Source organism: Aristolochia californica, unplaced genomic scaffold (assembly GCF_029961685.1).
Source record: "Aristolochia californica isolate CCGP_79_NKW_82.1479 unplaced genomic scaffold, dmAriCali1.0.hap1 SCAF_16, whole genome shotgun sequence".
In the NCBI taxonomy this organism is placed as follows: Eukaryota; Viridiplantae; Streptophyta; class Magnoliopsida; order Piperales; family Aristolochiaceae; genus Aristolochia; species Aristolochia californica.
The window spans coordinates 22133370-22148334 of NW_027181837.1; the positions used below are offsets into that span (position 1 = coordinate 22133370).

The 14965-nt window shown below is 37.0% G+C and overlaps 3 protein-coding genes across 3 annotated transcripts; 2 read left to right on the top strand and 1 right to left on the bottom strand.

Annotated features, from left to right (window-relative positions):
- Positions 1–76: 76 nt before the first annotated feature.
- Positions 77–2675, top strand: LOC137953440 (BAG family molecular chaperone regulator 2-like). The gene is made up of 7 exons (XM_068800859.1): positions 77–125; positions 249–513; positions 605–826; positions 947–1212; positions 1528–1784; positions 1879–2025; positions 2288–2675. The coding sequence occupies exons 4-7, from the start codon at positions 1008–1010 to the stop codon at positions 2423–2425; spliced, it is 747 nt and encodes a 248-aa protein (XP_068656960.1). The 5' UTR covers positions 77–125; positions 249–513; positions 605–826; positions 947–1007; the 3' UTR covers positions 2426–2675.
- Positions 2676–4846: 2171 nt separating this feature from the next.
- On the bottom strand, positions 4847–8019 carry LOC137953945 (APO protein 4, mitochondrial-like). The gene is made up of 4 exons (XM_068801508.1): positions 7925–8019; positions 7065–7325; positions 5893–6966; positions 4847–5308 (listed from the first exon to the last, which is right to left on the bottom strand). The coding sequence occupies exons 2-3, from the start codon at positions 7316–7318 to the stop codon at positions 6237–6239; spliced, it is 984 nt and encodes a 327-aa protein (XP_068657609.1). The 5' UTR covers positions 7319–7325; positions 7925–8019; the 3' UTR covers positions 4847–5308; positions 5893–6236.
- Positions 8020–9026: 1007 nt separating this feature from the next.
- Positions 9027–14903, top strand: LOC137953781 (protein BREAST CANCER SUSCEPTIBILITY 1 homolog). The gene is made up of 14 exons (XM_068801288.1): positions 9027–9208; positions 9780–9833; positions 9925–9995; positions 10125–10229; positions 10593–11104; positions 11190–11297; positions 11453–12808; positions 12990–13090; positions 13208–13394; positions 13475–13572; positions 13659–13755; positions 13853–14018; positions 14106–14224; positions 14369–14903. The coding sequence occupies exons 1-14, from the start codon at positions 9153–9155 to the stop codon at positions 14726–14728; spliced, it is 3390 nt and encodes a 1129-aa protein (XP_068657389.1). The 5' UTR covers positions 9027–9152; the 3' UTR covers positions 14729–14903.
- Positions 14904–14965: the final 62 nt, after the last annotated feature.

Sequence of the window (14965 nt, forward strand, 5' to 3'; positions counted from 1 at the left end):
GCCACATGTCGGTCCTCTACAGGCTGCATATTAGATAAATCTTCGATCAAGCTGTCGGCAAGCAGATGCTCGAGATATTATTTTTCTTTATGGAGAGAGGATTACGAGCTGATTTTTGCGACCAGGTACACAATTTTGAAGAATAAATGATTAAATTCATCCTTAATTGATTTTTTTCCCGTTATTAGGTAGAGATTTAAGGTTTTTTTGTTTTTTTGTATTTTTTTGGATGAATTTCTCTCAAAAAGTTGTAAGGATGAAATTTGGAAGCTTGCTGGTGTCGGATCAGAGTAGGAGAGTTTCGAAGATTTGTTCGAAATTTGGTTGGATATAAGGAGCAGTGATCCTTATTGAGCAATGTACGAAATCTTGGCGGGAGAGGTCCGGATCTCGGATTGCTTCTGCAAACTCAGCTTGCTCAACTCGTTTACGAATCAACTCAATGATGAAGCGAAGATCACGAGCTGAATTTTGCCAGAAGATACACAATCTTGAAACTTCGACATTTTTACGGTGAGACTTAAGTTTTCCTTTTCTTTTTTCTGTATGAATTTCGATCAAGGAGTTCTAAATTTGATGTTTGAAACCGTTGGTGTCGGATCAGAGGAATTCTTAGTTCGGAGAAGTGGTGAAATGGAGAGTTTCGAAAATTCTAAGTTTTGTTCGAAAATTGGTTAGATACGAGCAGAGATCTTTATCCGGCAATGTATGAAATCTTGGCGGGAATATAGGCGGGTCGGGATCTCGAATTGCTTCAGTAAACTCAGCAGCTCAACTCATTTATGAACCAGCTCATTTCTGAAAGTAATCTTTACTGAGTTGTAAGGTAAGAGATGATGCATCTTTTTGGTTGCTTTTTGTTAGTTGTATTTGTCCATTAGTGTTTTCCACTTGCTTTAGCCAAAAGAATGTTGTTGAGATTGGTTAGATTTGGATTTTACTGCAGAGGTTTTTTCATTGATATTGGCATGGCCATGCGAGAGGAAAGGTAAAGAAGATAGTTTACGATGATGAAGAGATCAAGTTTGAGAGGTGGAGTGGGGGAGAGTCTAACAAAGATGGAAGGAGATATCGAGTGCGAATTGCGGCCGGGAGGGATGCTCGTACAGAAACGGGGGGAGCAATCTACGAGTTTAGCGCCAATTTACAGGGTCAGAGTTGCTTATGGCGCCATTCGGTACGAGATCTCCATCAATTCGCAATCAACTTTCGGTAATTCTCTCTGTCTCTCTTTTATCTCATGGATTTCTTGGTCCGGAACGAGCTTTTCGAACCAGTACGGAAAATGGAAAGTTTTTTTTCCTGTAGATTAAGGAGAGCATTTAATTTTCAGAAAAAGAGGGAAAAAATGGAGATGCAGGGTATCAATCCCAGTGCCTCTCGCATGCTAAGCGAGCGCTCTACCATCTGAACTACATCCCCATTTCTGGTTACATGATTCATTGTGTTTATTAGGTCACATTGCGAGCATAGTTGCAGACTTACTCATAGTCCATGCAAAGTTATCGATGAATTTGTGGTTTTCAGGAGAACTGAAAAAGCTCATCTGTTCCCAAACGAGATTGCAGCCCGAGGAGCAGAGACTTATATTCCGAGGCAAGGAAAGAGGGAACAACGAATATCTGGACATGACCGGTGTTAAGGACCTCTCGAAAATTGTTTTACTCGAAGACCCAACTAGCATGGAGAAAAGATACATTGAGATGAAGAAGAACGCCAAGATCCAAAGTGCCCATCGAGCCATCTCCAACGTTTCCGTCGAGCTTGACACATTTGCAGAACAGGTCAATTGCTGGTTTTAGCTAATTCTTTTGAGCTTGTGCCTTTTCTACGTGACTCTCGTTTAAGCGAACCGATTCCTCATCTATGGAATCACAGGTATCTGTCATTGATAAATCCATCTCAAATGGGAAGAAGGTAGCTGAACTACAGATAACCACATTGATTGAGATGCTCATGAAACTGGCAATAAAGTTAGATAACATGTCCGTCGGAGGAGATGCTGCCGCCCAGAAAAGTTTACAGGTATTTGCTTTCCCAATCCCAATCCAGGGGTCGGTGTCGTTTTTAACAAAATTTGTCAGTTAGGAGGGATTTTACCATTACATAAGGTCTTGCGACGGTTCTGTGTTTTGGACGTTACGAGATTTTAGTCCAAAACAACTTAAAAGGAGCAAATGCAAGAGTTGAGACTTTTGATTTTACAAATCTGTACAAATAAGAATTCCGTTTCTTAACATGATTTCTTCCCCGCTTTGAAAAATTTTGATTTCCGTGTTTGTTGCAGGCTAAAAGGATTCAAAATTGTGTTGAAACTTTAGATATGCTGAAGATCGCAAATGCAAGAATAAAACCTCCAGTTGTGACGACCAAGTGGGAGACATTTGATCCTCCTTGCTCAACTCAGTGGGAACTTTTCGAATGAAGATATGATGGTCATATATTCTATCCATTTTCCATTCAGTTTAGTAAACCAAACTAGCTTCCATGAGCAAGACCTTGTTACAGATAGCATCGTTGTGTTTTAATACATGTTTAGCTTTTTCTAGATGTGGTTTAGTGAATACTTTTTGTTTATTCTTTTTTTTTTGTTGTTGTTGAAAAAACTTCTTTTTGTTTGTACATTTAACAAAAAATAAAAAAGAAAAAAGAAAAGACACTCTTTTGTACCTCAAGAGGCTGCCCATATCAAGTACCAGGTCGGGACTCGTATTCGAGATCCTTAATAATCAATATAATATCGTCATGGTTGCTGTATCCAGCGTGTTTTGGACAAATTAGATAACAAAAAATTAAAAGTAGATACAGAACTGTCAATATTGTATCATCCAATATGTAAAATGTATCAGCAATACAGGCTTGACATGGCATCTTAAAAGAAATTTTAGAATTTGTATAAGCATTAGTCTCTTTAAACATTCGATGCTAAATAAAAGAACAAAAAACAAAATTATGTGAATTAAACATTGCTCTATGGCATCGTCTAATCAATCATCCAAGAAACTCAAAACCAGCAGAACTCATTCCCCTTTCATGTCCAATAAAATTCACAAAATCTCTAATAGGAACCAAATTAGTTCAGATCCCAGAAAAATGGTGTCTGTCAGATATTCAAAGATAAAGGGAATAAGCATCTCTATCTTTGATGGCCATAGTTTCAGTAGAAGCATTACAATGAATGTCTAGTAAATAAGTCAGAGCATATGGTCAGAAGACAGATGACTTCAAACTTTGAGGTCCTAAAAATGCCAATCAAGAAACATAAAAGAAAAGGATAATTGATATTGTTAATTGTTGTTAATATTGCTAACAAAAGTAGGATAATTCCATGAAAAAAGATAATTAAGTCCAGAAATGATACTGTTTTGAGCTTAAAACACGATTTCAACAAATTTCCAGAATATGACAGAGAATTGGAGATTTTCAAAACTACCAGTACCAATTTTCTTACTCATACAAACTAACAGAAGAGAATCATAGAACAAAGAATTCAATACTTTTCCTTGTTCTCTTTGCGGTCTAGCAACATAACAAGATTTATCCATCTTTTCCAGGAATGCAACATATTTTAAAAGTAATGAAAAGATAGCAACAATGTCAGCAACCTTGGCTCTATACTGAAACCATCAGTGCTCCATATCCCACTGCTTAAGGGTTTGCAACTTTTCTTTCTAGTTTCCTTGCCCCCATGAAAGCTTTATGAGCTCTATACACTCAATACAACCATCTTTTCTGTTGGGTTCAGCCTTGTTTTATCCCAAAATGATGAGCCACTTACAACGTTTATAACCCAAATACTTTTCAATGTGGGACTTTTGCTCACTCAACACTCTACCTCACGTCATCCAGAATTGCACATAATGGGCATGAGATGTGGGCACAAATTCCTAATGGAACACATAACGCACAAACCCTCACCAACGGAGCACGAAACGTACAAATAACCTAGAGTATACAAACTAGGCTCAGCCCAAATACACATTCTACTATCTGATGCCACTGTTGAGTTGAGCTTAGTTTCATTCCAAAATAACTAGCGACTTAAAAAACCTATTGCTTACCTTATAACCTATTAACTTTTCTCATCATTTTTTAATGTGGGACTTTTTCCCACTCAGCGTTTTCCAATCAGAATGAAAGCATGATTCTAACATCAATTCCAGATCCCAAAAGAAGAAATTTAAACACAAATATACTCAGTTCCATATCAGAGAAAAGAAAAGAACTTGCAATCACATCACAAAGTCAGAAAGAAATACTAAAGTAAACCTACATCTTTAACTTCAATTTGCATCACATTACCAGAAATCTAAAACATAAAACCAGATGTTTAAATTAAAAATTTAACTGAAATGCAAAACCACAACATATATAGAATTATAATAACCAACTGTTTTCATGCTACAGGAGAAGAAGCCTCTTACTTGCAGTCAGAGAGCGAGGGACAGGAAAGAATCACATTCCCTAAACCACAAATGCATAGATGGTCCAGTGAGAAAATATATGTGTGCCACTTCTGAATGGTAGTGGGCTATCATAATTGTTGGGCATGGCATTTGACACTAACACAAGTAAATCTCACAACTGAAATATTACACCTTAGGATGGTGGTAAGGAGACCTTGCACTTGTCAAAACCAGGAATGGGCATATCGAAAATACATCTCACATATCACCTGATATGTCTCAAATTTGCATTATACTGATATGATATAAAACACTTATGTCTTGGATTTTTATTTTTCAAGAATTTTTAACCCAAGAAAGGATAATACTGTTCAACACATATCGTGTGTCAGCCAATCAGTATCTTATGACACCCAATACTGAGATGTCCAACCCTGATCTAAACAAAGCAAGCAGAAAGTAGATTAACTAATTTAATTACAAATATATAAAATTATTTTCCTCCTTGACAATTTGATAACATAATAATTTATTGCGAGGAATTAAATTTTAAATATGTTACAGTAACAGACTCAGCACAATAGCCAAGTGAAGATAAGAAAACCCAAGACCATCAGTTATAAATTTGAATATAACTCATTGCTCTTGATCCAGAAGCCTATCCTTGAATGACTGCTGGTCTAACCTCATGGAGAGAATGGTGGTTCTTAACCACTTACATCTAAGTTATTTGCCTGGAGAATTGATGGCCCCGATAACACGATGTACACAGCCTAAAAGATAACAACCTCAGTCTTAACAGCCGAAGTAGAAAACCACACATCTACTGCCTTACAATAGCCAAAGCTGCTAAACAGTTTACTCTTCGAGGATTAAAGCTAGGCATCACAGCAGAGTTGTTCCTGTGCAAGAAAGAATTAAAGCATCAATACTGAATTCATGTTAGAAAAATCTCCAAATGACATTACTTGTTATCTAGATTCTTTTTAGATGTATTATTTTGTTCATTATCCTGAATACAAACATTGAAAACATGAAAGGAAATAATTAAAATACATCCAAAAATTGAAAGCCAAAATTTCTTGATTCCATGTTCTTTTTTAAACTACCATTCAGAAAACAATGTTCTCTTTGAATCTGTAATTTCAGGGCTTCTTCTTTCTGAACTTGGCAGAAGAATTTTTAGCTCCAGCAGCAGCAACAAGATAAGACTATCATATTCTACAGAAATGCTGCCTACAGTAGGTAGTTAACCATGTCTCTCCACCAGATAGAAAGAAACAGAGCAGAAACCCATACTCATCTGAGATGCTCGTTCAGAAATCACAGAGTTTCTCAGGATACATAGTTTCCAAAGATAAACACTGTAAAGAATGCAACAAGGACCCTTTCATGGTGATACAAATGCTAAGACAAAGAAAACAGAAACAATGTCGACAAAAATGTGCTTAAATTTGAGAAACTTAATCATATATGAATCAATTACCTTTGCAATATTGGTTCTGTGCTTATTTTCATATAAAGTTAGAACCCTGATAACAACTTGCTCTTGTAAAATCAAGATTTGCCCACATTACACACAGGCCAACTACATATCACCCATGTGAAACAGATGTGATCAAAACCGCAGTCACCTTACTGCTACCAGCCAGATAAAGGTCCAGACATGCCATTAGAGTTATCACTTTGCAAATAACAGTTCACTTTGAGAGTATAAATAAAATCCACTGTTAATTCAAACTCCAGCAACCCATTTGAGGTAGAATATTCGGACCTTTTGCTCTATCATTCTCGGGCTTTTACTCATGACTAATTGGATCAGTTTACTAATCAATGAGCCAATCCTGCCCTGACGGCACTTTCAAGAGTAAAACCCTTAACTTTCATCATGCGAAAATATGTTTTGGGCACGTTAGTCCCTGCTTGCAAACACAACTCAATAACAGCTGGTGCATGTCCATAGTACCCCCTCCCACTGTCCAAGAGCACAGGAGGGTCTTGAGGCCTCCTGTGCCACACAACCTTTGGGGGCACCAGATTATCCACTGCAGCCTTCTTCCAAAAGTGAGATCCCCTCCAACACTCATTCTTAAAGACCCCACGGAGTCGAGATCTGTGTCCTGAAGGTCCTACATGAACTTCCAAGCAGTATTCACAAGCCTTTGCTGGATAAACAAATAAAAGCTTTCTAACTCCCAATCTCAGCCTTTCCCAAGCCTCTAAAGTAACTCGTGCAACTGATCTCAGCTCCTCAGGTGAGACAGTAGCACTACTAGTTTCAGCCATCTCATTCGGGGCATAAAGAATTTCATCAGGGATATCCACTCCAGCTTGGCAGCATAGTTCAAGAACTGCTGGAACTCGATGAAAATCAAATCTCTGCTCGTGTTTTATGACATCTTGGTACATGTTATGCAGGTGGAATGACTCAACTCGGACAAGAATATCATTCAGGTTGCCATCAATCCAACAGTGAGCACAGTTTTTGCTATTGTGCCTGGGTCCATGGCAGGTCCTGATCAAATGACCACTCTTTCCCACATGAATCTCAGGGCAAAACCTGCTAGACATCTCAACTTCTTAAAAAATGATTAAGAAAATGAACTCTAAGCCACAGATTTCAACTTAAAGTAGCAGAGAGGTTCTATGCTTGCTTACTTGCACGCCTTGACTGGGATAGCATTGAGAAGAGCAGAAACCCCTTTGGTAAGTTGTGCTCTAGCACTGAGCACGTCATATGCAACAGGAACCATGTCCTTCACAGGATAGTCCTTTGCCCTATTTTTAATTCTCATAAGGATCAATGGACGAAGCTCGCTCCAATCTATTTTTGAGCTGTAAAATCTAGATTGTGGAAAATGATTATTAACATCTTGCCAAACATGAACGATAATTTTCTTCACTGAAACCATGGAGCAACTGCACAATCAGGTACCAAACTGCTTGGGTTATGTTGAGAAGCAAACAGCAGAAGCAGCCAAATCAAAAGCAATATGTGAACAGCATTAGATATAGACAAATAAACAAAAAAAAATGTCTACTCATTCACCGACTACCATGCGCTATTCCTAAAGAAACAAAAGAATCCTGAATTCAAATACTCTGGCACTTCCATATACAATAGCATGCGTATTATAGAACTAGACGAGTTAATCAAGACACATAAAATGCCTAAAGTTTTTCCTTTTGCATTTCCTATTTGATGTTGAATGCTTGCCATTGAGAGAAATATTTTACACTTTTCGTAAAAAAAAAAATTCTGAAAAGCGCCAATTCAAACCCCCCAGAAGAAAACTATACAAATAATTTAAGAGACTGACAAATTCCAACTTGCACACCCGATATAATAGCAATCTTCAACGAATAAATGAAACGTACAAACTAAAATTATTATGGAAGACGGGGGCGTTCCAATCAAAAAACGGAAAATCGGCAACCCTATTCTCGAACTAGGACGAGATTTTGATTGTTGCTCGTGTACGATACTGTACAGGATAATTCATCCGGGCGGCTCTTACCAAGGTTTCGAAGAGATCTTCAGAAGACACTGTCGACGAAGAGGTAGCTGTCTGACCGGAGAAAATGAAAATGCCCAATGACACCGGGAAAGCGCGGGAATTATGGAGCGAGAGAAAAATACTAGCGGAAGCCGGAAAGCCTGTGAAGAACAAAATGAGAAAATAAATATATTGTTTAATAAATCTAAAAGCAAACTAATTAAACAAACTGAATCAAATATAAAAAAACTTAATAAATTAAATATAATTTCTAATTTTTAAACAGACCATCAACTATTATTATAATATTACAGTAGATTAAATAAATATTATAAATATTATAAATATATAATACCACTTTCATTTTAAATTATTTTTATTAAAAAACTATAACAAAAATATTATTTAATATTTATAATATTATATCATATTTATATAAAATGTTATTTTGAAAATGATATTTAAAATAAGTTTAAATTTAAATATATTATAGCTATTAAACCTTCAACAATGGCTTCACAAAACCTTATCCTTCTTTCGGGTCCGATTCCAATATTCATCGAATTTTGCTGGCAAACTCCATTTAAAATTAAATAATAGAATAATTCGTATTTGTTAAGGGGTGGTATAATTAGTAAATAAGGAGAAATTTTATAAAGATACTAAATATTAAGTACTTAGCCAATACTATCCAAAAGACCGACTTGTTAGGAGCGGAAGTCATAGGTATTTAACCTAGGACCATAACACTTCTTTATCACAATCGGATAGTCAATATAGCATTTCGTATGTTTTGCACCAAATTACTTTTCGTATTGGATTAACTGTCTAATAGAATATTATTTAATTAAGATATATTATTACAAGGAAAAAGGCTATAGATCCAACAACCCGCGTATCAGGCGAGACGTGGGCCGTGGACGTTTTAAAGCCCATATCCAAGAAGAATAATTCAGTTCAAAGTACTTTTTGGTAATTTGAACCACTTTTTGGCCTTGAGTACAACAGATTTTTAAACTTAAAAAAAGCTAGAGCTTAGAGGGAAACTTGCCGCGAAAACCTGAAATTCAGGACTGACATTCGCGCCAGTAACTTTTCTTTCTTCGCCTTGCTGATTCTCTGAGTTCTTTAATTCTTAACTCTTCATCACTTTGTTTTCTCGATCCAGTCTCTCACAGTTCCTCTTGTCTGGACTTGTATCGGCCGATCTCTGCGTCTAATATTTGTATCCGCTAGACAAAAACGAAAAATGGCGGATGTTTCTCACCTGGAGAAGATGGGAAGAGAGCTCAAATGTCCCATCTGGTACATGTCAAACTATGTCTTCATATATTTGCTTTTCTTTTTCATTTTTCCTTATCGGGTTGGGTCAATTTTTGTAAGTGTAGAATTGATTTCAGGCACCCTCCCCACATGCTGTCTTCTAAAGTTCGGATTGATATGTACAAAAGAAAAAATACTAGATTTGTTTTTTTTTTAAGGTTTCTTTTGGATTTTGTTTGCATAACTACTCGCGTTGTCGTTGAAATTTGTGGCAACTGGTTTCGGATTCAAAACCTTGTCTTGATCACTATATCCTCAACTGGGGTGGGATTTTCGGAGGCAAAAAAGATCTCTCCACAACGAAACCATACCTTTTTTTCATTATTTTCCGTTCCCAATTTCAGAAATCTTATATACTTGGCAATCTCAGATTTCGAGAAATCTTACTTTCTTCAATGTTCTGTCCATTTCGTTTTCTAGAATTGGTCAGCAATCTTAGAATCTGGCTATGTACTCTGCGAGCTATTAGATATTGCTTTTGGAGATGATGCTTGTGGTGGTAGAAAAATAGAGAATTGATCTAATGGATGTGCATTCTTTTCCTTGGTTGCAGCTTAAGTCTTCTGAATTCCGCCGTTTCACTCACGTGCAATCATGTTTTTTGCGGGTGACCTTCTAATTACATCTTGGTCGTTCCATGAAGAAAATGAAAACCGAGGGTTGTTTCTGAATTTTTTCATGACTTTGTTATTTTGCAGGTCTTGTATTTCTATGTCCATAAAAAGAGCATCTGATTGTCCTGTCTGTAAAGTACCATATCATAGGAGAGGTACATTTTTAACACTCTCTGTGTGTGTTTGTAATTTCATTTGTATACGTTATTTGGCCTTTGTTTCTTCTACGTTTGATTAACAAAGAAAGTTGAAATATGATTTCAGTTTCCCATTTTTTGCTGCAGAGGTTCGTCCTGCTCCTCACATGGATAATTTGGTCAGCATTTACAAAAGCATGGAAATTGCTTCAGGAGTGAATATATTTGTCACACCTCCAAAGAGAAGTTCTGGTAATTTTTGGCAATAGAGAGGCATATGAATAAGTTCCTCTTCATTTTGTATTTTTTGTGGCATAGGAAAATCAAATTACTCAAGTCATGATAGTACTGCTTGTATGTGTTTATTGTGGAGAATTCAATATTCGACTCTTGACCATGTTGGAAGCCACCCTTGAAGGGTCAAGATATGAGTTAGTGGTTTAAATCATCCAACAATGCTAAGTGTTTGGTCCCTAAAGGATGGCTTTCGTTTTATTGGCTGTTGTTTAGTAAAATACAATGATGCTCGAAACATAATATTGCAAGAAACTAGCTCATGACTTGATTTCTTTCGTTTTTACTTTTTTGTTTTATTTCTTTGTTGTAAATCAAAAGATTGCAAACGACAAGGAGGCAATGAAAGTAATTTTGTCGGGCCAAAAGTTAGAAAGCTCAATCGAGGAAAATCAAAGAAACAGAAATCTGTTCAACAAAATGAAGCGGAAGACAGGAAGATAACCAACTCCAGAATCTCTGATAGCCAAACGTCAGGAAAATCTTCTTTTTCAGCTAACAAAAGAGTTCAGGTGCTACCACTGCCTGATGCCTCTATGTTACCTCAAACAATTCCCGGCAACAGAGGAGAAAGGGAATTAAATAAGAATGCAGGACAAGAATGCGCTAAAGATTGTTCAAATTCATTAAATGAGAAACCAGCATTTGAGGGAAATGGAGATTCCTTATTTTGCCCTTTCTTCTGGCTCAAAGAGACAGAGGAAAATGAAGAAAATTCAGACAGCCAGAGTTGTCATGTGACAGATGATGAGTGTACTGTTGGCACCCCAAGACATATTCCTTCTTTTAGTGATATCAAGGACTCTCAGAGTCCAAACACCATAGCATCAAAAGTAAGTCTCAATTTCATATTCTGCAGTTTTTTCCTTCTTTACTCTGTGAGTTATGAATGTTTATGGCTTACTTCACTTTGTGAAGGAGTGTGATGGGACATCCAAAGCCGTAGACTTTCATGATAGTGAGATGTTCGAATGGACACAAAGGGCTTGTTCCCCTGAACTTTTTTCAACACCTTTAAAGAAACAGGTACTTTGTTTGTTAATTTGCTCAATGGTGTTGCTAACTAGATTGTTCTTCACTTTTGAATTTCATCATCCCATGGTTTTTACTTCTCATCTGATTTGAACTTATTTTGATTAAAAAAGATGGGCAAGAATGAACAACAAAATGGACTTCTGCAGGAGAACCACGGGTTGACATTTGTGGAGATGGGGTCTCCAATTCTTTCATGTAAGCAAGCAATAAATAGCAATGCTGGGACAGCTACAACTAAGTCGAATGCAAGATGTAAGCAACTGAAACAAAAAGTAGGAAAACCTTGTTTGAGCAAATTGACAAATGGTGCAGATAAATTTGTAGATAAAGTTAAATATGAAACTTTAACTGGATCAGGAGGTATCCTCGAAGAATTTCCCACTTTACCAAGAATCGTAGCTGAAAATTCAAGTGAAGAGAATGAGAGTGCTGAAAATGTTCTATGCGTAAATCTTGGAAGAAAAAGAAGTGAGCGAGGTGATATCAAACATTCCAAAAGAAACCCCTTGACTGAAGAAGTTACTAGAAAATCAAGAGTGACAGCCAAAAATCCAAATGAAGCAAATGAGATTGAGGAAATTGGTAGATCTCCAAATCTTGGAAGAAAAGGCAGAAAACGGGGTGGTAAATTTATTGATCATCCCAAGAGAAAGCATGTGAAGTTATCAATCAGCCAAATTGATGAAGGTCCTAAAGATGAGGTAGTTGAAGAGAGTCCAAAAATTCACCAAGAAGATGACAAAGGTCCAGGCAATGAAAATCAACCTGTTGATACACTTGTCAAAAGAATGAGTAGAGTAGCCAATGATGGCATAGAAGAACTCCTCGATGAAATTCCTAACGAGTCAAGAGAAATAGTTGAGAGTCCAAACCAAGGGAGGAAGCATACTGAAAACATATGTAAAAGAGTAAGCAAGAGGAGAGTCAAAGATAGGAGCCGTTCCAAGAGAAACCAGATGGAAGATACAGTTAGAGATATAGGCCAGGAGGTTCCTACAAGTGATGGCCAAGAAGTAGGTAATAGATCTGATGAGAAGATTGATCCCAAGTACAAAAGCAGAAGTGAAGGACATTTAACAAGTTTAACTGCCATTATGGCTGGCGAAGTATCAACCGAGCTACCTACAAATACAATAGATGAGGCTGAGATGGATACACTATTCTCTAAGTTGCCTCTCGTGGAAGTAAACAATGAGAGAACTTCGGGTCAAGAGAACACAGTCAACAAAAAGGGTAACAAGGTCAAGACTAAGTTTCAGAGGCGTAAAGCAAGAACGGAAGATCAGGCAAGGGAAGCAACAACCAAAGTCAATACCATTGATGCTGCTGTTGTTGAAGATAGTCCTACAGTTGCAAGAGAAAATACAGAAAATTGGGTTTTTCCTTCTGTGCATGATAAACATGAAGTTGTTTTTTCTGCTAAGAATCATCAGCTACAAAAATGCAATGAAATTCCCCGAAAAATGCCATGTGCTTTCTGTCGTTCTTGTCATGTTTCAGAGGTATATATGTTCAACTAATGTTCCTCTATGTTTCAAAAGAACGTTTAACTTTTTCTCTCAGTTAATCATTTATGCAACTGGTCTTCAAATTTGAAAATAAGTTGCATAAACAAGTTCTTAACTAGCATAATCTTTTTTTTGTTTTGCATCTCTGAGCTGCATTCTGGCACTCTAATTACAGTTAACGGGTGAAATGGTGCATTATTTAAGTGGAAAGCTGATACCAGCAGAGTATAGTGGAGGCTCCCATGTCATACAGTCGCACAAGAAATGTGCAGAATGGTTTGAAATCCCAAATATTAAGTCTTGGCAGATGTTTTTTTCTTCATTTGTGTGTGTTGACCTTTTTATGTAGTTTTATCACAGAATTGTTTTTTTTTTTTTTTTAATATATCATAGGGCTCCAAATGTGTACTTTGAAGAAGATGAAGTGATGAACCTTGAAGCTGAAATATCAAGGAGTCGAAGGATCAAATGTAGTTGCTGTGGGATCAAAGGCGCAGCTCTTGGGTGCTTTGATAAGGGCTGCCGTAAAAGCTTCCATGTCCCTTGTGCAAAGATGACTCCACAGTGCCGGTGGGATGATGTAAGAATACTGAAATTTCCAATTTGAGTTACTAAACTAATGTAAGACTTAAGAAAGGGCGCATATTCTTCTTGTGGCAGGAGAATTTTGTGATGCTTTGCCCTCTACATTCTTCTTCTAGCTTGCCAAAAGAAACCCCCGAACAGAAAAAAAGTAGGAAGCAACAAGATTCAAAAGTGTATGTCCAGCCTTATATCCTATTATATTTCGAATTTTAGTATATTCCAGTTTGATGGTTTCTCTGAATTTCATTAAATCTGTCAGTGAAAGATCAGCTGAAGTGAACTGTCAATGGACATGGCCTTCTGGGTCACCTAAAAAATGGGTATTATGTTGCTCATCTCTTAATGCTGAGGAGAAGGTAAATTGAATTTCTATTTTTTTATTTTTTATTTTCAACCTCACAGGATACAAAAGGAATCACATTTATCCGGTCAATAAAAAAATTGGAACTGCAGGACAGTGTCTCAAAATTAATAAAACTGGCTGGATTATCGTTGGCAAAGACATGGAACCCAGCGGTTACACATGTTATTGCGTCAACAGATGAGAATGGGGCATGTAAGAGGACCCTAAAATTCCTAATGGGTATCTTAGACGGAAAATGGGTTTTGAAGACAGATTGTAAGTCTATTTTCTTCCGAATATTGAAGGATGAACCGAATTAAGCCACATGGGTGGAACATTTATATGCTTCACTGTTTTGCCCAGGGGTGAAGGCATGTTTGACAGCTTTGCAACCTGTAAACGAGGAGAAATATGAAATTGAAGTTGATATCCATGGAGTCAAGGGAGGACCTCGAGAAGGGAGGCAAAGAGTAATTAATAAGGTTGTTTCCACATTATCCAATTATAGTGTGGTCGTTTAAATTTTAACTTGAGGAACATGTTTGCCAAAGAGATTATCTTGAATAATGCTACATCCTTTCTTTTCTAAAGATGATGTTTCGGTGATAGATTGTTTCCACTTGCAGGAGCCAAAACTTTTTCATGAATTGGAGTTCTACTTTGTGGGGGAGTTTACAAATTCGTATAAAGGCTACCTGCACGATCTTGTCATTGCAGGTGGAGGGGTTGTTTTGCACAGGAGGCCTATATCAAGAATTCAGAAAGGACCGTTAGAAGAATCTTCTCAATGTATGATCTATGTGATTTATAGCCTTGAGCAACCAGAGAAATCAGATGCTAAGAAAAGTTCTCGGATATTTGCTAGGAGAAAAGCTGAAGCTAGTGCTATTGCTAGTACAGTCAATGCGAAAATGGCACCTCACTCATGGATCTTGGATTCTATTGCTGCTTCCAAGCTGCAGGTCCTAGATGAGAATACAGCCTGATGCATAAAGACGTACATGCTAAATGTTTGTGTTGGATGAGTATAGTTTATGCGAATGCTTGTAAAAAAGGTTTATGGTCACTTATCTTATGAGTAATCATCTTGACTGTTTGTCTTCTATTTTGCTCTTTTGAGTTGATTGAATATGACCTTTTTCTTTAGTCTTTTAATTTTTCCTTCTGGCCTAGGGTATAGAATAAAATCAATTGAACAGCGTGGATGACCTGCAAAGTGATGG